The 23399-nt window shown below is 35.4% G+C and overlaps 1 protein-coding gene across 2 annotated transcripts in view; it reads left to right on the top strand.

Moving 5' to 3' along the window:
• The first annotated feature begins 5641 nt into the window (after positions 1-5641).
• Positions 5642-23399, top strand: part of LOC122042463 (exocyst complex component EXO70A1-like) — a 32426-nt gene continuing 14668 nt past the window's right edge. Inside the window, exons 1-4 of one of the 2 annotated variants that reach the window (XM_042602606.1) lie at positions 5642-5937; positions 6078-6173; positions 6509-6714; positions 19595-19837. In XM_042602606.1, coding sequence (XP_042458540.1) covers positions 5788-5937; positions 6078-6173; positions 6509-6714; positions 19595-19837 — 695 coding nt within the window. In that variant the 5' untranslated portion in view covers positions 5642-5787. Of the gene's footprint in view, positions 5938-6077; positions 6174-6508; positions 6715-19105; positions 19242-19594; positions 19838-23399 lie in introns of those variants that run through there. The other variant, XM_042602607.1, reaches the window with a different exon arrangement.

Genomic DNA, 23399 nt, shown 5'->3' with positions numbered 1-23399 from the left:
TTTAATTTTTAGCTTTTTAAAAAGAAAACTCAGACGTCAAAAGGATCTTTAAGTTGTTGCCTAATGCACCGCATTGTCAGAGCCTTCTCAACATATTTTATGGATTTTTGTAGTTTTTTGCTTGAGTTTGAGACGACTAATTATGACTAAAACTCGATTCTATTAAGTTTTCCTTCCTCTAATTTCGTAGTAGCATGGGTAGAGAGAGAAAGAATTTTATATTCTATTTTAAATTTTCTAATGATTTGTTAAATAAATTTTTTTTTTCGTCCAAATAAAATAACATTAGGTATGAGAGTGGTGGGGGATATGGTTCAATTTATCAAAGAAAAGTTCAGTTTAAAAATTCAAACCGAAATTATTAGGTTTGACCAATTTTAAATTGTTAATTAAAAGATAAATTTAAATCATTTAAAAAAAAGCAGTTATTATTATTTTTAAATTGGGGATTGATGATAAAAACTACCATAGCTTAATATTAAAATAAATTAGGAACTATAAAATTAAATAATAACAATAAGTCACTTCGACTAACACACCCAATTATTTATATATACTAGTGTGATCGTGCACACGCGTTGCATGTGTAATATAATAATATATAAAATATTTGGGTTTTTGACAATCCAAATTATTTGGATTTTCTAGTGTCACCCTTATAAACCAATAATTAATTATACTTGTCTTAGTAAAAAAAACTAAGAAAAGTATATTTTTTAATATCGTCTGCCTAAAATATTTATAGAACCTTCTTTGATAATAGTGTTGTCAATTTTAAGATATGGGACTAAAGAGAATTATATTTTTTAATATAAAACAACCAGAGAAAATTAATGATGAGAAAAATTCATAATAATACGCTGTAACTGAATCTCGAACTCTAGAGCACTGATTGTTTCGCTTGTGGAATTACTAATAAACCTTGGAATTATTTTTAGTGTAAATAGAAAAAAGGGCACTAACGTAAATACATTTTAGGCTTCACCAAAGTTAGTTAGTAAAGGGGGGAGATTTTTAATAAAATAGTAAGATACACAGTGACGGATCCAGGAATTAAAATATGGAGGGACGAATTTTACATGGAACAAGGGACAGTATTTTTTATCTCCACTGGTGGAACCCCATATTACTAGGGGTTCTATTATCGGCAAGGAGGGCGACCGTCGATGCCGCCCCCCCTCTGGATACGTCCTTGTATATACACGAATTTTATGGGCAGCACGGACCATCAATGAAAGGTTGTTTTTTTTAAAAAAAAAATTTTAACTCTTTCCGGAAAAATCTTTCTCGATATATATAATATATGGATTAATAATTTTAAATCTCCTTTATTTTACAGCAGCTTGTAATTTACCCCCCTTTATTTAAAAAATTACATTTAATCCCCCTTTGACATAAGTAAAAAAGAGAAAAAAAAAAAGATAAGGGACCAAAATACCCCTAACCTAAATCAAACTTTTAAAAGAAAATGAAAAATAAAAATAATATCTTAAAATCGTTGAAAACTTAACATTAACTCAACCTGATTTATATATAGGTATAAAATCTCACTTGTTCCTAGAAAAAATATTCTCACAAATTTCACACATGTACTAGTATAAATAACAGAAAAATAGCAACTCTGAAAAAAATAATCAATCAAAAACTCATTCCATCAAACAAAAAGAGCCAGAATTCTAAATTGATGAATCAAAATTAAATAAAGATAGAATAAAGTTTATCATTAAAAATAAAAATAAAGGACCTTTGATGATTTATAAAAAAATCACCCTTTTAATTTTTTTCCAAAAGTAAATTTTCATTTCAAAGCAGCTAAAAATATTTTTCGTTTCAAAAAGGTGCTGTTTTGAAATAAAAATTTACTTTTGGCCAAAAATTAAAAGGGTAATTTTTTTTTATAAATCATCAAAGGGTCTTTATTTTGATTTTTAATGATAAACTTTATTCTATCTTTATTTAATTTTGATTCATCAATTTAGAATTCTTACTCTTTTTTATTTGGTGTAATGAGTTTTTAACTGATTATCCCTTTCAGAGTTGCTATTTTTCTGCTATTTATGCTGGTGCATGTATGAATTTTGTGAGGATATTTTTTCTAGGAATAAGTGAAATTTTGGGCCTATATAAAAATCAGGTTGAGTTAAAGTTAAGCTTTCAACGATTTTACGGGATTATTTTTATTTCCATTTTCTTCTAAAAGTCTGGTTTAGGTTAAGTTTATTTTGATCATTTATTTTTTTTCTCTTTTTTACTTATGTCAAAGGGGGGTTAAGTGTAATTTTTCAAATAAAGGGGGGCAAAATGCAATATGCTATAAAATACAAGGGGGTTTAAAGTTATTAACCCTATATATATATATATATATATATATAGTGGTGATATCGTGCACGACTTATGATCTACTACTATGTGTGGCAAGTGCTCGAAGTGTTTAGAATTGATCCAGACTAGATAGATCCGACCCGATTATGGTTCAAACCCATTTTTAACGGGCAACCGCTAGTCCAAACTCATATCTCCTATATGAAGTCTAACAACTTAACCATCTGAGCTATAATTATTATTGTTATAATATGTCAGTTAGTTTATTAATATCTAACTAATAGTTTTCTTTATAAATTTGATACCAAACAAATAAATACTATGAAAACTAAAAATGAAAGTGAATAACAATACCATAAAAGAATAAAAAAAATAAGAAAATTATGTAGATTTTGATTCCGAGGTATGTAAGTAACTCAAATAGGTGTACAAGTTTTTTTTATATAAACTTATGATTTTAAATTTTAATATAATAATCTGAGACAGTGGTGAACCGTGCACCAACTATGAATCGGCAGTTTCGAATCGTGAATAGTAATCATCTTGGATGGTTAAAATTAAGAGTTGACACCCCATGAATCGTCAAACCGACAATTTCAAACTGTCGAATCATCAATTTTGAATCGTGATCAAATTTAATCCAAACGCCTCGAGTGTTATCTTTCACTGTTTTAATTTTTTTTATTTAACCCATGAGCACATTATTTGTTTTTTTAAAATAATATTTTCTTAAATATTAAATTCAAAATATATATAATATACTATGTGAATATCTAACAAATTTTGTGTTAATTTTTTTTAGCTTTAATATTATAACCGTTAAATCCTGAGGTAAATACAGAACTAAGAAAAATAAAAAAAATATTATTAGACACCTAAATATATATTTCGTGAATATCTAAATTTTTTAATGTTAGTTTTTTTTTTTAATTTGAATATTATTAGAGCGGTCAAAAGGTCGACCCGTGGCGGGCCAATCTTTTGACGGGATAGGGCGGGGTGGGTCGACCCGTCAACTTGGCAGGTTGGGAAATCTCCAACCCAACTCAATCGAAGGCGAGTTGCAGGTGTGGTGGGCCAATCCGCGGACCTATAATTTTTTTAAAAAAAACTTTTATATTTTCGGCAAGCTTCTACAGTTTGTTATGCAACCTTTAAAAGAGGAATGAAGCTCTCAGGGTGTAGCATAGATGGTGGGCGCATGACATTATTGATGTAATAGTCAGGGGTCGATTCTCAAGAACTGACAACCTAGGGTTTACCTCACCATGCGCCTGACGCCTGTGTACCTGCATGTACTTCCATCTATATTCGTGGAACCGGCACTAGGGTGCCGTTAATGTAACGAATCTATATTTTTTAAAAGGAGAATGAAAAATTACAGCTTAAGATAAATTCACAGGAAATATTGCTTGAAGAAGAGATTGATAGTTTGCGAGAGACAATTAGAAAGATCAAAGCGTCAAAGGGTGAAATAGATGGATTGTGGGCAATGGAAGAGTTGATAGCTGTTAACTAGTAGGAGCAAATTTCAATGCTTCAAGTTGAAAAAGATTCTATGACCTGATCAATAAAGTCAATAGTCAACTAGAAAAATTTTCATATCTTAAATCATATTGTGTCTTATCCACCTCTACCAACATGTGTTTCTCAACTTACGCGTCAACCCAAGCCCAACATTGGCTGACCCGCGCGGGTCGCGAGCCTAGGTGGGTCGACTCGTTACGAGCTTGAGTTGATAAAATTTCAACCTAACCCACTTCATTGGCTTGGCGGGGTGGACTAATCCCAACAAACTCAATCCAAATTGACGGTTCTAAATATTATAACTCAATTTCTAAATACTAAACATAAAATTTAGTTGGCTTAACCTGGAGTTAAAAAATAATAATAATAAAAAACTACGGATCGAATTCAAGTGCTTGAATTTAATTTAGGCCTCTAGCTTCGATCCAGGTGCTTCAGTGCACACAGGCGTGTAAGGAGGCACAATGTAGGCGAGAGAGCGAGGTTGCGGCTTGAGAAAGCTCGGCGCAACATAGATCTGATCTCTCGCGGTGAAGGCGTTCGTAGGTGAGAGAGGGAGGCACAACACGGAACTGAGGCGGCGGCGAGGAACCGAGGCGAGAGAGAGAGGGAAGTCACGGCTTAAGAAAGCTTGGCGCGACACAGATCTCTCGCAGCGAAGGCATTTGTAGGTGAGAGAGGGAGGCACAACGAGTAACTAAGGCGCGGTGAGGAACTGAGGCGAGAGAGGGAGGTCGCGGCTTGAGAAAGCTCGGTGCGACATAGATCTCTCGTGGCGAAAGCGTTCCTAGGCGAGAGAGGGAGGTGCAGCGAAGAGAAGATGTTCGTAGGTGAGAGTGGGAGGTGTAGCGGGTGGATCGTGGAGAGCTTCTCTCGCGACTAGATTTTTCGAGAGAGGAAGGAGGTGTGACGTTTTTGACGCGTTTTCATTTTCTACGAGTTAATATTTCCTCCTTCATGCGTTCAACCTCCCGCGCATCTTTGCCACACTAAACCGTTTATGTGTGTATATATATAATTTTAAACCGAAACTAAATTTTTATCTAGTACGCAAGCTGAAACAAGAATTTGTTGGTGAACCATCGCGTTGACGGCTCGACCAATTCGGCTCTTTGACTATTCCTTCCTCACCGCGACGAGTGCGACACGAGCGCCCGTTACGCAGTTCGAGCACCCCGCATCCTCCCTGTTCGGGTGGGACCCACGCCAACTGGCGTTATTGCTTCTCCTCCGCCCTTCCAACCTGGAGCCGTAACGAACCCCCGACCCCCGTTCCTTGCCCATGAATCTCTCGATCCCTCCCGAGTCCTCGACTAAGGCTATGTTTACTTGGGAGAGTGGAAAGTAAAATTAAGAAAAAGTTTTCACAGTGAAAAAGTTTCCGTCGTTTACTTCATTAAAATTTTCCAAAGGAAAAGTAACGTAATCCATCCGCGGATAATTTTTGAGCCAAAATCGATCACCTCAAAATCGGACGGAAAGCAGCGGATGGAAAAAAAAATGACGCATGTACCCCTTTTGCATTCACAAAATTACACCATATACAAAAAAAAAATGACGCATGTAGCCTTTTTAACTCATAAAATTACACTATGTACCCAAAAAAATGATGCATGCACCCTTTTTTATTTACAAAATTACATCATAAGTATTCACCTTCCTCTATCAAGATAAACAAGTGTGCAAAGGAAAAGATTTCTTCACCATTTCTTTTCTCTTCCTCCAAAGATAACTTTTCATAGTTAATTCCTTTCCTTTCCTCATCCACACTCTTGAGTAAACATAGCCTAAGACTGCTAGTCGCTTTCACTCTTCGTCCTCGGATCGAGTCGGCAACTAGGAGGAGGAGGGGGCGGCAAGGACGAGAGATCTACCGGAATAAGGAAGGAGGAGGCCGCAGGCCGGCGATTGATTCCTCCGCCCTACCAACCATCGCCCATGGGGGCGAGCGACACCCTAAGGGAGCGGGTGTCCTTTCTCCGCGACTCTCTCCACGAGAGCCGCGCCAACACCGACCGCATGGTTTCCATCCTCGGCTCCTTCGACCACCGCCTCTCCGCACTCGAAGCTGCCATGCGCCCCGCCCAGGTACTCGTCCTTGTCCTCCTTATCCGTGGATTGGATCTCACAGGTGTTGGTAGAGTCGTGGATGTGGATCTTTGTGTCATCGCTGATTCCGGCTGGGGTTTATTGAAAGCTCACTTTGTCTGCTGTTGGCTGTGGTGCAGGTGCGCACCTTTGCTATTCGTATGGCGCACGGGAACATCGACAAGACCCTCAAGTCAGCTGACGTTATACTGGAATACTTCGAACGCACGCGAGAGGTTGCCCATGTTTTCTTCACCTTTTTTGTTTTAGAAATGCATTTCCTGTTTTCTCTACCAACTTCGAGTTTCCACTTTTAAAATCGTCTTCTTTCTCGTTATGAATGTGGTGTGGGGCTGGGGGGACTGGTTGGTAATACGTTCATTGCTTAAGTCCATTGTTTTCGATTTGGGAAGTGCTTATTCGCTTCTTTGATTATTCCCTGGCAAACTGAATAAAGATTTTGCCATCTAAAAGAAAGTTGAAATTTTTTGTGCAAATCTGACTAGATTAGTTTGCCCTTGTACACATTCTGATCATTCATGTTAAATGTGGTGCTCTTCTCAATGAGTAGGCAGAGCTCAAATTGTCAAGGGGACCACACGATGATCTTAAAAGTTATCTCACAGCAATCGAACAGCTTAGAGGCATCTCACAGTTTTTTAGCTCAAATAAAAGCTTAAGGAGCAATGATGGTGTGGTTAGCCAAGCAAACAATACTCTTTTGAAGGCTATAACAAGACTCGAGGATGAGTTTCGTTCTCTCCTAACTACTCATAGGTTTGTTTCCACATCATAACTAAACATAGGCTTGTTTACACACATCATACTTTCATTTTGTTTTAGTTTGTTTGGATGGATATTGAGTTAATTACACTTGATCCACCTACAAATCTATCTCATTTCACATTTCCCATGTGTTTTTTTTGTCAGCGCACTTTTTTGATATGTTGTTTGACAATTGCTCTTTCTATTGCCTATTTATGATTTAAAATGATTGAATTAGTTGATCTATAAAAACTCAAAAGAGAGTCTGTATGCATCTTTAACAAAGCATGCCAGTGTAGATAACTATACCCCTTGCACAAGAAAAGAAACTAGTTTGATGGCTTGAAAATCATTTAGTAACAATAGAGCAACCTAATTTATCGTAGCATCAGGGAGTGATATGATGAGGGTTTTGTTTCCTTTCTCCACCTTGATTTGCCAACAACTTCCACTGTTTGTTGTAATCCTTTTATGGTCCCTCAGCAACACAGATGAGATTCACAGTTTGCTTATGCCATTGTTTGTGCAATGAGGTGTTGCAAACTTGCAATGTAATGCCTTGGATTTTTACTATCTATTGCATATGGGCCATGCTTCTTCACAAGACAACTTTCATGCCCCATTTCTGAGATAACCTTGGCATGAAGCATAATGTTTCTGCATCCCAAGAGAGCAAACTTTGGCATTAAAAATCTAATATCAGATGTAAGTTTTGTTGACAATAAAAGTTAGCATTGTCCTAAGTGGCAAATTAAGAGCAAACAACTAAAATTATTATCAAGAAACTTAATTGGAATTCAAAACTTTGAATCTTATTCCTAATCTACATCGTCTACTCAGCAGATGCTGCAATTGGAAAGATTGGATTGTTCGAGGATTATGTGGTGCAAACTTTGCAGTGGAGACTTGCATCTTCTAGCTACCTCATTCTCTTATTGGAAATACTTTTTATTTTAATTTAATTGATTTAGTTAATCACAATGTTTATCATTTTCTCACATATCATCAATTCTTGTTCATTTATAAAGGACCATTATTCTTGTTTGCTCACTTTTTTACTAATTTCTTTAATTTAGTAAACTATTTAATTTTATAATCTCCATTACTTGTCAAACCTCCACATTGGTATTGACGAAAAATCCCACTATTAGATACGTAGATATTAGGTGAGTTACTAGAAGATGAACTTAGGACCCTTTGATCATGGATGATAGAAAATGGATTAAGAAATAAATTGCAAATGTAATTTGACAAAGTTAAAGGATCCTGAGCTAATAGATCATACAACTTCTTCAAAATATAATATGTATCATGTTCATTATTCTACCCATATCATGATCATTATTGTAGTGGGGAAGAATTCCTCTTTTCTATCACTTATACTTGATTTATGCCTAGACATGAATCTAACATTATTCGATTGGTCAAGCTTGAAGCCCCTAGCTTCGATGGTTGGCTAGATCTAAACATATTCCTCAATTAGATTGCTAAGCTAGAAGGGTAGTTCAAGTGGTACACTATAACCTAAATTGAGTAAGTCTGTAAGTGTGATTTGCAAAAATCAAAGTCATAGGTTTTGCCAAAAAAAAAAAAAGTATTGTCAAAATATTAAAGACTATTATGCCATAATAGTGGCTTAGCTCATCACAAGTTAGGTATAAAACAAAAATTAATGGATAATTATGTTCCAATTGATCAATTTAAAACAATTATCTCTATGCGTAATTAAATTACCAAAGTAAGTTTGATGTATTGGATCAATTTACCAAAGTAAGTTTAAGGAATTGCACGTATCGCAATCCCAAACTAGACTATATAAATCCTTATCCACTTTATTAACAACAACAATAATCAAACCTTTATTGTACTAAATGGGGGTTGCACTATATATGGATCCTCCTATTCTATTGGGTTCAATCCTCTATTATATCCTCATCTATATTTAAATAAATTTTATTTTATTTTATCATTCTGAATAAAGTCTTCTTTAGTCTCCTTCTTCCTTTATTAATGTGCATTTTTATTATGGTCTCACATCGTCTATCTGAGATATTTATTAGATGCCTAAGTACATGTCCTCACCATTTTAAATGCATTTTTCGGAATTTTTCTTCCATAGGAATAACTTTAATTTCTCTCTAATGTTCTTATTTCTTATTTGCCCACTTATATAATCACACATCTACTTTAACATCTTCATCTTTGCTACTTTCATATTTTGCTCGTGTGCTTACTTCATAACCCAAAATTCAACTCCGTATAATATAGTAAGGCTAATAGTCATTTTGTAAAATTTTCCTTTAAGCTATAGACCTTACAATCACAAAGAACACACACCCTCCTCCATTTCAACCATACTGCTTGTGTCTTATGTAAAACATCTCTATCAACTTCTCCATCCTTTTGCTAAAACTATTCTAAATACTTAAAGCTTTCAATTATAAGTAACTCGTCATCTCCTATCTTAAGAACCGTCTTTCTATATCTAATACTACTAAGCTTAAATTCAACATATTATGTGTTTAATCTACTAAAGCTAAAACCTTTTAATTCTAGTGTTTCTTGTTAAGATTCTAACTTTGTACTAAATCTTTCATTGTTTTGTTTATTAAAACAATATCATTCGTAAACAACATGCATTGTGGTAATATGTCTTGGATGTGTCTAGTGAATTCATTCATGACTAGTGTAAAAAGATATGTTGATCTTTGATGTAACCTTTATAGGAAACGCTTCAATTATCCATTAAGGAATTTTCACTCTCGCTATTGCATCCTCATATATATATATAGATTTTTTAATTATTTTGATATACGCTATGCTAACACCTTAGTTTTTTCTTAGTCAATGAATACCATATGTAAATATTTTTTTTTCCAATATTTTTGAATAAGTTGTATATGGAGATGCATAACTTCTATCGTCGACCTTTAATCCAAATTGATTTTCGATAACCTTGAACTCCTTTCTTAATCTTTTTTTATCACTCTTTTCTAAAAGTTTATAATATAACTTATTAGCTTAATGCCTCTATAATTCACACAATATTGTACACTCCCTTTGTTTTTATTAGGGGGGGGGGGACTAAAGTACATAAGACATTTTCTTTATTTTTAATATCAAATTGAATAACTTTATAATCCATTCAGTATACAAAAAAATAGAATGACAAATTGCTTTCCTCAACCTTAACTAAGGAGTCGACCTTAAAATTGTAGACAATTGAATAATTCCTAATCTTTAACTTCTTGACTATGAAGCCCCTCTACCGATAGCACACCTTTTTAATGGGTGTTACCACAATCAGAAAAATTAACTAACTTGAGTTGCCATGGAACTGACATCCGACGAACAAAAGCTAAGACACAAGCACTAAGAGACCTAAGAACTCTAATTTTGGTATATAAATTTATAAATTAAAGATCATGTAGCATCAAAATGTCTTTATAAATTCTCTTTAACTTAAAGTGACATACTTTGGAATCTCAGGGAATGGTGAAGAGGTGCATCAAGAGCATCAGGGAGGTGAGGGAAAGACTATAGGAATGATATGTAGAAATACATAAGCACCTTCTATACCTATGTGAAGTGTGGAAATAAGTCCTACAAAATTGCTATTAATAGTACGAGCCACATGAATATACCTTCCACATAGGCTTTCTCAAGGATTTAGGTCACACTCAAATCACACCAAATTCGTACAAGGTGGCATGGATAAAACTAAATGTAAGGGTAACATACGTGTTTGGCTCTTTTTGAGAGATGAGCCATAGATTATATTGTGCGATAGTTTTCCCATTAGTGTTGCTTATGCCATACTCGACCAACCTTACCTTCACGATTTCTCTGTTACTCATTTCCAGAGAGGAAACACTTATTTTGTCATGCATAACGAATAAAATGTTCAGTAGTACCTAGCTCCCAATTAAAAATTGAACTAAATCCCAAGCTTGCATCCAAGCTAACCCAATCTTTGAGTTAACATTTTCCCTTTCTCATATATAACCAATTTGGGAAAGAAGGGAAGGATTCACAAGTCATAGTAACCTTACTGCCCTAGGACCTCATGGTTGACATCAGTGCCTCATTAAAAGGCTATCCTCTTAAGATTATGATCTTCTTAAAGGAGTTATAGTATGAACTTCCACTTGTGTATACGATCTAACATGCTATAGATTTGATCCGTAGTCAAAGTTGCCTAATCTCTCACATTATCCCATGAACTCTTAGAGCATCTTGGGACATATTGAAATAAATAGGTAACTTGAAGACTTTTACAAAAAGATTTATTGGGGTTAGTATAAATCCTTATATACCCCTGTTTTAGAATAACCCTTTTAAAAAATGTGTTGATAGTTGTGCCATCTACTATCACTTTTTAATTATAGATTTCACATACTTAGATTTAACGACATCCTTGATTTGATGGTAAGTGCTTGATGAGTCTCTAAAACTTGCAGTGTGTATCTTAGATTTAGATCAAGATTAGTGATGACTTGAAGATTTTTTTTAAGACAATACGGATTGTATGAGTGACTAACAATGCCCTTCAAACACTCTAAACATTTTCACACAGGTGATGAATTAAGCCTTGAAAGCTTTTATGGGAAAAATTGGTACAAATTTCCATTCATTTCTAATTAAGGATACCCGAGTGGATAGGGTCAGGGATTAAGGTACCGAGCTATGCTGATTGGCATAGACAAAATTTACTGATCAAAACCAAGCACTTTAGCACCTACACCAGGCTAAGAACCATATTCCTTCCTCTTGTTAAAACTCCAATGATTCCACACTTTGCAATGGTCTTGCTTGGCCGCGAGGACTTTTATAGTAGTTAGGCATGGCTGCGAAGCCACTCATGGCGGCCTCATCTAGTCGTGAGGATGTAGCAATCTTGCTTGGCTGTGAGGCCTCTGCGAGGTCGCGATGGGCCCACGACGGCCTCACCTAGTTGTGAGGCGGCTGTTGCCTTATAGAGAGTTTGCAACAAGATGTGGTCATTGTATGATGTTGTGACAACCTAACAGCAGCGAGGTTGCCTTTATGTGGGCGTTGACGCAGAGCTTTCTACCACACTACGACTATCAAGTCTGGCCGTAAGCTCCCGATGGCTGGGCCAAGTCATAACCATGCAATTTCCTAGCCTAGCCATAACGTTGTAACTGGCTGCGCCTCCCTAGTATTTCCCCTCTTTTTATTTCTTTTCTTTCCTCTTATTTCCATCTTTTTTTTTTTCCATTTAGATTTTTTTTTCCATCTGTGATTTATTTCCCTCCTATATCCATCTATGAGGATAAACCCAGAGAATAAGGGAGGAAAAAAAAAACCTTGTTGCAATAGAGAATGGAGGGGACGTGACGGAGGAGAAAAATTATTGGGAGATAAAAAAAAAAGAGAATTAAATATAATATAATTTCTAACCTTATAAAATATACTATATTCTAATTACATACAATTAAATAAAATTATTTTATATATAAATGTGGTTCAATTTTAAATTTTAAATTGACTAAAATGAATCCATGAGGGTAAACACATAGAATAAGAGAGTAAAAAAATACATTGTTGAAAAAGAGAATAAAGTGGGTGTAGTAGAGGAGACAAATTGTCAGGAGATATCAAAAAAGAGAATTAAATATAATATAATTTCTAACTTTTTTAAATATACTCTATTCTTATTAAATATGATTAAATCAAATTATTTTATATACAAATTTGGTTTAATTTTAAGTGGACTAAAATGAATCCAAAATTAAATATAGTTTATACTTGATCGTAATTGTCATATCCACTTGGTGGACTCCACCTAACTCTAAATTGACTTTTACTCAATCCTATTTTTTAAAATATTAATTTAGTTTAACTTAATTAATTATTTTATAAAACATTATAATTAATCTAAAATGTAGTTTTTTTAAAATAAGATAAAATTTGGTTTCTAATTTTTTTTTTTTGGGTATGTTCTAACTCTTGTGATGTAAATAAAGATTGAGAGATAATGATAACATGCTATACAAAAACTAAAGCTTGAAGATATCATGTCGAGCTTCTCCTCCTCCTTTGTGTGCCCTCTTAGCTTTTGTTTGAATAAACAATCCAGGTTTGACACAACAATTTATTTAATTAAGTCAACAATTAAACTATTTATTTCTTATTATTTTAATTTCTTTTATTAAAATATCATTTTAAATACATTACTCTTTATATTAGTAATGCCCCATGTTATATATATTTTACTAAATTTACCTTAATTATTTGTATAAATTTTAATTCAAGCTAGGATTATATCATTTTTATAAAAGAGTGAAATGTGTTTATTTTCTTTTATCTAAATTGTTCAAACCTTTAGAAAATTATAGGGACTCATTCGTCCAAAAATTATCACACACACACACATATATATACACACAAGGATAGACACAAAATGATGGGCCCACAAAAGTGAAAATGATGGGACATGAATTTATATATCTATCCCTGAGTTTTTCCCTCTACGTATCATTACTCTACATATATACATTATATTAAGAAATCAAAATCATCATCCCTTTATCCTTTTATTATACAATAGAAAATTCAGGTAACACTTTTACATATTCTCAAAATACAAAAAGTATATTAATCCATGAATAATTTAAAGTTTTCAAATAAATATAACATAATCAATGCTTACAATTATCAAAATATATCAGAAGATGTCAAGACCAAAGATTAATCTTCATGACCATTATAAATGTAATCTTTCATACTTGATGCCTCTGCAATAAAATTTGGAGATCAATCTTCATCACTATTATGAATACAAGTTCTTAGACTTGTTGTCTCTGTTTGTGTAATAATAATAAAAATATAAATTTCAAATTTATACATCATTGAATAATTGATACAAGAAGGGGGGAGTCTGGGTCCAAGTGTAAAGTTGTTGCTATGTGACCTTGAGGTCACAAGTTTGAGTCATAGAAATAGCTTTTTGCAAAATATAAGGTGAGACTGTGTATAATAGATCCAATGTGGTTCAATCTTTCCCTGGGACCTTCATGCATCGACTACCTTTTTTTTAATTAAATAGTTGATGCAAAAGATTCAATAAGCACTAAGCATTTCATGAGATAATATAAAAAATTCAACATTTCAATTATAATTAATAGTAATCACCTATTTCAATCAAATGTTAATAAAGATCACGGTTTAAAATCTCGTGCTATGCCGGTCAGTACGGGTAAAACATTTCATTCCACTTGTCGACCAATATTGGCATCGACACGCCTCTTGTGTTGGGCATGCCGCAAGGCCTTGGGCGGTCGCGGAGGCATCAACAAAACTCCATAAATGTCGCGGAACGTCGCGCGAACCCCACGGAGCATCATGCGAACCCCGCGGACGTCGCGGAATGCTGCACAAACCCTGTGGATGCCGCGAGGTGTTGTGTGAACCCTATGAACCCTGCGAAGGCGTTGCGTAGGCCCCGCTATCACTGCGGCCATAGCGAACACGTCGCGTAGGCCCCATGACCGCCACGGCTGCCGCAATGTGTCGCGCGAGCCCCGCAATCGCTGGCAACGCATAACAAGAAGGATCACGGTGTAAGGGCTGCCAGCGAGAAGGCTAAACTTAGTGCTTTAATTAAATAACTTATATTAATAATTTTAATCAATTCTTACCTATAATAGGGATACTTTAAATAGGCTTAATTAAACCGTGGATCTATCCCATTAATTTAATATATATTTCTTTTTAAAAAATCTATAATTTTTTTTATTTTTAAATATTTGATTTAATTTTTTATTTTTAGTTAATATATTTTATATTTTAAAAATACTGAAACCATATCGACATGATACAATATCAAAATCGTATCGTTCCGTTCCAAGATCGAAACGTTAGCGTAAATTTAGTTTTTAAAATATTACAAAGATATTTTATATTTTAAAAAATATTGAAGAAATATCGACACGACATGATAGGTATTATAATCATATTGTTTCGATCAAAAATTGAAACTCTGACATTATTCGAAATTTTAAACCTACCCGGGTGGGGTCATCTACAAAATTTTCACTATCCACAGCTATATTCGCTTGGTGCTATACTTATTATTTTACCAACAACTCTCTTATTATTATTATCTAGGGGAACTTAACCCCACTTTAGCAGATCATGATTTCAATATCTAATATGTAAAACAATGATAAATTAGATATCTAGAATTGCTAAATTACATATGCAGGTTAAGTAAAATGTATCTAAAGTTATGAAAGTCAAACTCTAATAATGTTATAATTATATATGCAATAACATCATATACTATATATGTTTTATGGCCACTTTATACAGGATTTTAACTTCTCAAGGATGAGTACCCCTTGATAAAATTGATTGGCTCCTAGTGAAGGTTTTAAAAGGTAGATTGAAGCGGTAGACAATGGCCATAAATAATAATAATAAAAAAAAAGGACAACCCGGTGCACGAAGCTCCTGCTATGCGGAGTCCGAGAAAGGATCCATTGTACGCAGTCTTACCCTGCTTTTTGCAAGAGGCTGTTTCTAGAATTCGAACTCGTGACCTTTTGGTCACAAAACAACAACTTTACCATTGCGCCAAGGCTCCCCTTTAATGGGCATAAATAATATTAGAACTAAATAGAGAAGAATAAGAAAGCCTTTATATATATCAATAAATACTTTATTGAGTGTAAATTTTCTTTTTATGGATTTTTAGATACATTATCTCAATGCTTTTCGTATATTATTTGTCGGTTTAGAATTTTAAACACCATGAAGGCATGAATTTAACATGCATCATTGCCTATAATATACATGAGAAATTCCAATATATCTACAATAATGATCAATTAGTTGTACGAGACATCATCAAATATGTTAATGTTGCATGTATTATCATTTTCGTGTGTAAAGTTTATATATAGTCAAAATAAATTAATTAAATAAGTGACAATTGATCAGTAAACACATAAAAAATAAGCACATCTCATCCTATAACAAAAAACCATATGAGATAAATATTTAACACAATGAAGGATGGATGCTTATGGGGTCGGGTAATTTAAGTTTATTCAAGTGGGATTAATTTTGATAAACATGTCATTTTTTAAAAATGAATTCACTTGAACTGTGACTTCATTGTTGTGCTACCGCAAGTGCACGGTTATGCCGTCAAGTAATAAAATATTGAATCCATAGGGATTGTTGATTGAGCACTAGTCAAGTTTGCAAAGCAAGTTATCTAGACGATCGAAGTTGTTTAAAATCACATGAACAAGAGAGAGACCGGTGAGAGCAAATGATTGAAGAGGGAGGAATTGGTTTGGGAAAACGATTCTAGGATTTCGATTTTATTATGATGCTAGTTGATGTTCTATGTATTGTTCATCTCCTTACCTCTATGTTTACGCTCTTATAGGGATTCTAACCAAATTACCGGTACGGACCCGTGAAGGTTACATCGAAGTGTTTGCCCCATTGAATTTCAATGCTATTAAGTAAAGAGGTAATATAGAAAGTCCGATTAAAGGGATACCCCTGTCACATGAGGGACCCCCGTCATATAGTCTAGATTACACAAGTCACTTTCTAATATTAAATTAGGAAAAATCCATTAAATTCTAATTATCTAATCCTTTATAGAGAATTGGCTCCCATTTCAAGGCGATACTCTAGAAAATTTAGTTAAAAGGATGCCCTCCGTCACTAAGGCCTCCGGTCATATAATCTAAAGCGTCTCCCTTACATGGTAACCAATCATTCACATCCATTTAATTAAACATTACATACATGTAATCATTCACACCACACACATTCAATCAAACAAGAACAGACATAAGCATATCATAGAACAAGGAAATGAACAAATTCATAGTTCATACATCAACATCACGTCATAATTATTCACTATATCCTAGAATCCGGAAAATCTACTCTATAGCAAAGGAAATACAACCACAAGACATAGAAGGAAGCAATCTATAACTCAAATCTGGAAGAAAGGAGAAGAGAAAGCTTAGCGAGATGTTGTCGATATCTACGGATGAAATCCTTGCTTTGATGATGGATGGATTGATGAAATCTACCTCGGATGGTGGATGGATTGTTAAAATCTGCCTCGAATATGGACCTTGTGGGTTCCTTTAAGGGAAAACCCTCTCCCCCTTAAAAAGGGGATCTTGTTCTCCTTTTATAAGATCTCCATACAGCGGCCCTGCCTAGGAGGCATGGCTGTGTCGTGAATCGTTGAAGATTTGGAATTCTGCTCTAGGAAGAGGCACAGTCGTGCTGGGAGGCACGACCAGACAGTGGAACTCGCTGTGAGCAAGGCACAATTGAACCATGATGCTAGTTCAATTTTGCACACCCTTATGTGAGCGAGTGTGGGTGACATCCGACGTGGGCACCTGACACAGCCAAAACCCAATTTTTTTAATCCCTCTCTCATTTGCATGTAACGACTTTTCTCTCTTTCCTCATAAATTAAAATAAAATTCTCTCTTCTCTCCTCATGCAACAATCAATGTGGTGCTGGTTTTTACACCACAACCTAAATATATCTGCCACAGTTGTGGTGCTGGTTTTTAAAGACGGGCACCAAGGGTGCACTACCTTGGTGTTGGGTTTTTAACCTGGTGTTGGTTTTTAAGAAACACTTTGGTGCTTTCTCTCTCTATGCATCATTGCTGGTTTTTAAAATTCAGCACCAAGATGTTTTGTAAAAACAACACCAAGGTGGTGCTACAACAATAACAACCAAGTCTTATTATCCCACTAGGTGGGGTCGACTGACCTCAAGGTGGTGTTGTTTTTTAAAAACCAGCAACAAGATGGTGTTGTTCTTTAAAAACTAGTACCAGCACCACCTTGGCGCTGGTCTTTAAAAACTAGTACCAGCATCACCTTGGTGCTGGTCTTTAAAAACTAGTACCAGCACCAGGTGGTGCTAGTCTTTAAAGTCAACACCAACCTTAGTGTTGGTCTTAAAGACTAACACCACGTCCACAGCGGTGGCTGGTGTAATTAAGCTAGCACTAGATTGTTGCATGTATTTAAAAAATGAATTTTAGTTGCGTCAGATCGCCCTCGTTGGATGTCGTCCACAGTCGCTCACCTAAGGGTGTGCAGGGATATATATATTTACACACACACACACACACTTACCTTGTGAGCACCAAGGATTTTTTTTCTTTATTTTTTTAGAGCTTAGGGTTTATAATTTAGGGTTTAGGATTTGGATTATAGTATTAAAGTTAAAGAAATTAAAAAAAAAAAAAATTACAAGGGTGCTGACGAGGTGAGCACCATAAGGTATCACACCCAAACCCAAGTTTTCAAATTCAAATGTTTCTCATACCTTTTATGGGTATCTACCACTTCACCTAAACTTCTCCAACGGACACACACATGCACCTGTACCAAGTAATCAAAACCAAACTCATCCATGCTTGTCAAGGGTTATCAACCACTTCACATAAACCTCTAATATCTATTTAACAGATATGTGAAAAAACTACCCCTTTTCCATTATTTTCATAATTTCTTCTTTTTTGATATGTAAATGTGTATATTAGCTTCCCAAAAAATGTATACAACTGTCCTTGGACTCCAGTCACATCTGATGAAGTATCAAGATATACACGTCTGTGTATCTGTCTATAGGTACCCTCTACATCAAATCACACCCTCTCAAAAAGGTTCTGATTCTTGGATAGCCATGTATGATGCACCATACATGTTGTGGCTAGATGCCTTGCCTTTGTCTAAATTTGTGCACCATGATATCACCTCTTGTAGACCCTGAACATCCGTCTACTTGTGCTTATCTTCTGCCTCATATCCGGCTAGTCTTTGATCCTTCTCCATAACAATCTCGTAATAGGACATTGGAAGGATAGATGCTCCTATGTCTCCTCTGCTCCCTCACAAAATGTGTTGGTTTTGTCCAAAACAAATGGTAACCGATCCCACATAGGCAGTCACCCATGGAACAATAGCCACACAGAAAGCATGACATGGTTATGCTTATGGTTTCCATATCGTACTAGCCCAAGGCTTCCTGCTACTTGTCGTCCTGAAGTAATCATATGCCCTGGTCACCCCTTTCCCTTCCTCTACATAGCAACCTAAAAATTGGGTTGATGTCGACTCTGCTGAACTCTCAGCCCTCAATATCTCATCTCTGATGTGTAGTAATTTCTTGATCAGAGGAGATTCCTCTTGCTTTTCTTGCCACATCCACAAGTCTTCACAACCCAAGTATGTGTGATGAATCCACTTGATCCATAAGGAGTCTTGGTTATCTTGACTGTGCTATAATACTTAAGATAAAAGTGTTTTGTTCTATGTCTTGAGGTCTTTGAGCCCGTAGCCTCCTTCCTCTTTTGGTTTGCATCAGGACATGGGAGGATGCTTGGATGTCCAAATAAAAGCATGACACTGAGTAGAGTTTATCAACGACTCCAGATGACCAGAAACACTCCACCCCCTGCAACACTAAAGCTATCAGCTACATCTTCCCCGTGTAAGTCAAAGTGCGACATGCCACTTTTTATAATTTCTTTGGTTAGCTCTACATGGTCTTGTAATTATGTCTATTTCAAGTTATTAGTTACATTTAGTCAGAACAAGAGTGCTATTTTTCTCCTCCGAACTATAGGAATAGTTTTTATATTGCAAAAAATGCTGAGGTGCCATCTTTCATTGTCTATCTTTTGTTGTTGTTTCGATAGCATATTTTAGTCTTTTGATATGGCTTGCTTATGTGGAGACTAAGTGGTCAGCATGTTTGTAACTTTGTATGTTATTAAATATGCTTCATGGTATCTAAAAGGTGCTTCATGCTTTTTGACTCCCTTTGTAATGCTCTTTTTCTCTTTAATTTCAGTAAGCCAGTCCCTCCTGACAGTCTTTTTGGATCTCTTCCGGAGCTATCACAGCCATTGTCAGGATCATTTGATCTGCAGAGTGAAAGTGGTAGCAATCATTCTGAAAACCAAGTCAAAAGCTCTGAGGCTTCTGTGTTGACACCTCCTAAACTTATTCCTCCAAAGATTTTACCTCTTCTGCATAAGTTAGCTCAACAGTTAGTTCAAGCTGGGCATCAACAACAGTGCCTTAAAATATACAGGTATAGTTGAAGTATTTAGTTTTAATTTCTTCATCATCTTTGCTTTTTTATTCAACAGCATTTTCCGATGAGAATGAGGGTAACTACCAAAGTTGTTTGGCCTTTGTTATATGCAGCATAAACGTATATCTATCTTTTATCCACTAGATAACACATTTCTTGTCACGCCTCAAGTGGGTTTCAAAGGTTGTAGCCATGACATGGAAGTCACGATGGCTACACAAGAATCTCTTCGACGCCTGCTAAGCTCGAAATAACCATATAACAAGACTATAAATCAAAAACACTACTTTAATATTCACAACCATAATTACTAAATCACACCATGAAAGTCAAATTTATACAAATAAGTTCTTATAGATTAATAACATAAATAAAGAGAAACATTAATATCAAAACTATTTCAATTACATAAGCAAAATAAGATTAAAAAAAACTGAAGGAATACCAAAACTCGCAAATCCATGTCAAGTGTCCTTAGAGTGATCCTCCGACCAAAAAAATTCCTCAACCCACCAAAGATCTAAACCATCTCTTCTTGTTACCTTAAAGTGAAAAGAGGAAAGGAGTAAGTAGGCAAATTGAGTAGGGCAAGCTACATGAGTGAAATGGAGAAAGATTAAAATGAAATTGTAAAACAATAAGCTATGTGTGCTGGAAACTATGTCATGAATAAGTAATGCTTTGCAATTTGTCATTACACTGCTAAACTTGCAATTAAAAAAGAGTGATGGCACCCACTCATGAGCATTCCCCTTGCACTCCCTTGCTTAACATTAGAGAGTGGGACCACATGTGTGCCTCATGTAGGTGTGACTACTAAAGGGAGCTTAAGTTCATCTTGCCAACATGGCCAATGTATGATCGTGAGAAAAATTGGTATAATTGCCATGGCCATATCATCTAATAAGTCAAATGTTTTATCTACGAAAGAGTCATCGTTCACAAGGATCCCATCCTCACAAGTGATTCATATTTAACATTAACTACCATATTCACTAAATCACATCTATTAAGTAAAAACTCATCTGTACAGAAATATTTATATCAAATTCTTACATGATCAAAAACAGAAGTGAAACATGAGTATCAAAACAAATATATAGCTTCGATTGCCTATGCAAAATATGATAAGAAGAACCCAAGAAATCCTCACAATAAAAATGGATCTCGACCCACAAGAGATTCAAAACATCCTCTTCTTGTCGTCTTAATGTGGCAAGAGAAGAGGAATCATCAAGGAAGTTGAGTAGGGAAAGCAATATGGGTGAGTGAACAGTGGTAAGGTACAAAAGAAAAATAATAAATTAGATATATGGATTGTCATTTACATTATGAATAAGTACTGTATTAACTACTGTTAACTGCTAGAACTGTAATCCAGCAAGATTGGTTGAACTATAGATTTGCACTCCAACCATACCATGTTAGAGAGTGACACCATTTGCATGCGCTACATGTGTGGGACTACCAAAGGGAGCTCAAGCTCATCCTCATCAACGTAGCCAACATATGATTGAGGAGAGAAAACTGATATAACTACTATAAACCACATCACTTAAAAGTGAAGATCTTATTCACAAAATTTCAGCATGTGATCCATTATTCACAAGTAATTTAACTAGTATATGCTATATTACAGTCTTATGTTCACCATGTTGTAATGTAAGTAAGCATTCTAACAATTTGTCATCCTCAATATGCATCAATACTAATAAGGATAAAACTAAATCATGTTATACTTCAAAAATGATTATCCTACATTGTTACATATAAAAGCCACATCCAATGATATCTACATATAACACAAGATGCCCTCAGGGCGTAGAGCGCGTGACATTTCTAGTGTAACAGCCAGGGTCAAATCTCGCAGGAACTCACGATTTGGAATTCACCCCACCTTGCATCTCCCGCCTATGTACCTGAATTTACCTCCTTCTATACCCATGGGGTCGGCTCTAAAGGGGCTACTGAGGTGGTGGATCCACCTTTTTTACATATAACACAAGATTTTCATGTAAAACAACATATATGTTCTGCATAAATAACTCACATGTATAACAACTAATATAATGCATGAACCAATGAAAAACATTAAATAAAAAACTAACACATGTAAGACAAGCAACAAGTGAACAAGGTAGCTTGGCTTTCTCTGTAAGAATTACTACAAACTCAATCCTATCCTCACTCAAGTTATCTTCAACTTATTCCAACCTCGCAACTCAACTTCCAAGATGCAACTATAAGAGTATTGAGCAATCTCTCCCATCAGGTAGTCCTCAACTTGACAACCATAAGAAACACAAGGGTGCCAACAACAATCACTTAAACATACCCACTAAACATCTTCAGATCTTCTGTTGTCAAATTAATTTGATCAACTTTAAATTTTGTTTCATGCTAGTCAACATGGTAAAAAATTTCGTTCCACCATTGACCGACACACAAAAAGCTACAAATCCATGCTATTAGTGGAATTTAGTGCCTTTGTTGTGAAAGATTATGAATCTCTTGTCCTTCAGAATGGGAAGCTCCAAATTGCTCATCCTTCTCCGCGATAAGCTCTTAATTGTTCATCATTCATTGCGAGAAGGTCTCTAATTTCTCATTCTTTGTGATGATCCTCTTTTGTGTGCCCTGAGTCTCTTCTGTGAGGATAGAAAGCATCTTCCAGTCTTGGATTCCAAGAAGTATACCGCACAAAATCACTCCTCTGCCTCCTAAATTTGATGCTTGGCAGAACCATTGGTGTTGGCACCAAGCTTCATGCTCCTCCTTTGCCTAGGGTTGGTACTTGGCACACCACTGACACTTAGTACGACTGATACATCTTGTTCTTACTAGGGACTAAAACCTTGACTTGGAACAGGATTTCAAATCTCGCTCTCCACTCCTGAGTACAACCTATAAAACCCACCTTCCTCACCTTTTGATTGCCTCTTCTTACGATTTCATAATATTCAAAGAAAAGATAAAGACGAATCTACTAACATGTGCAATGATTCACCAACATAATATACCAAATAAGTTGTTGCACAAGGAAAAAAAATGGCTTCCTTGATTTTGCACGGAGATCCTTGCTCACAAGGGCTGCTGGAGAAGAGTAGCAACATAACCAACATGTGAAGGCTACTGCTAGTGTAACAGAGATCATGCCATAAAAGTAACAATACTCATGTTGTCTGTGAATTAAGAGAATAATAGGAATAGGGGCTAGGTTGTTGTTGCCCATGCAAAAAGGAGAGGAGATAGGAGGCACGCAAGCTAAATTTGTGAGAGGAAACTGTGTGGGGGGGCTTATGAGTGAATGAAGAAGGCGGTGGTGGTGTGGTGCTCTTGTGGAAGAAAAGAGGGAGAGGGAGAGGGAGAGGGGAGGGTCTTAATAAACTCTACAAACCAAAGTGGTTTAGCTTGCTTTAAGAAGAACTCATCAATTTGAGTTTGAATTGATGAGTTCGAATTGAGGCCATTTCTAACCCCAAACCAATCTCCACTGATACAACTCTCAAGTAGCTACTCCAATTGTAATTTAACGCCCATTAAATTGGATTATTAGCAT

The sequence above is a fragment of the Zingiber officinale genome, chromosome 2A, assembly GCF_018446385.1.
Source record: "Zingiber officinale cultivar Zhangliang chromosome 2A, Zo_v1.1, whole genome shotgun sequence".
NCBI lineage: Eukaryota > Viridiplantae > Streptophyta > Magnoliopsida > Zingiberales > Zingiberaceae > Zingiber > Zingiber officinale.
Note: the sequence above shows the minus strand (reverse complement) of the source record. Positions and strands in the feature narration are given on the sequence as shown.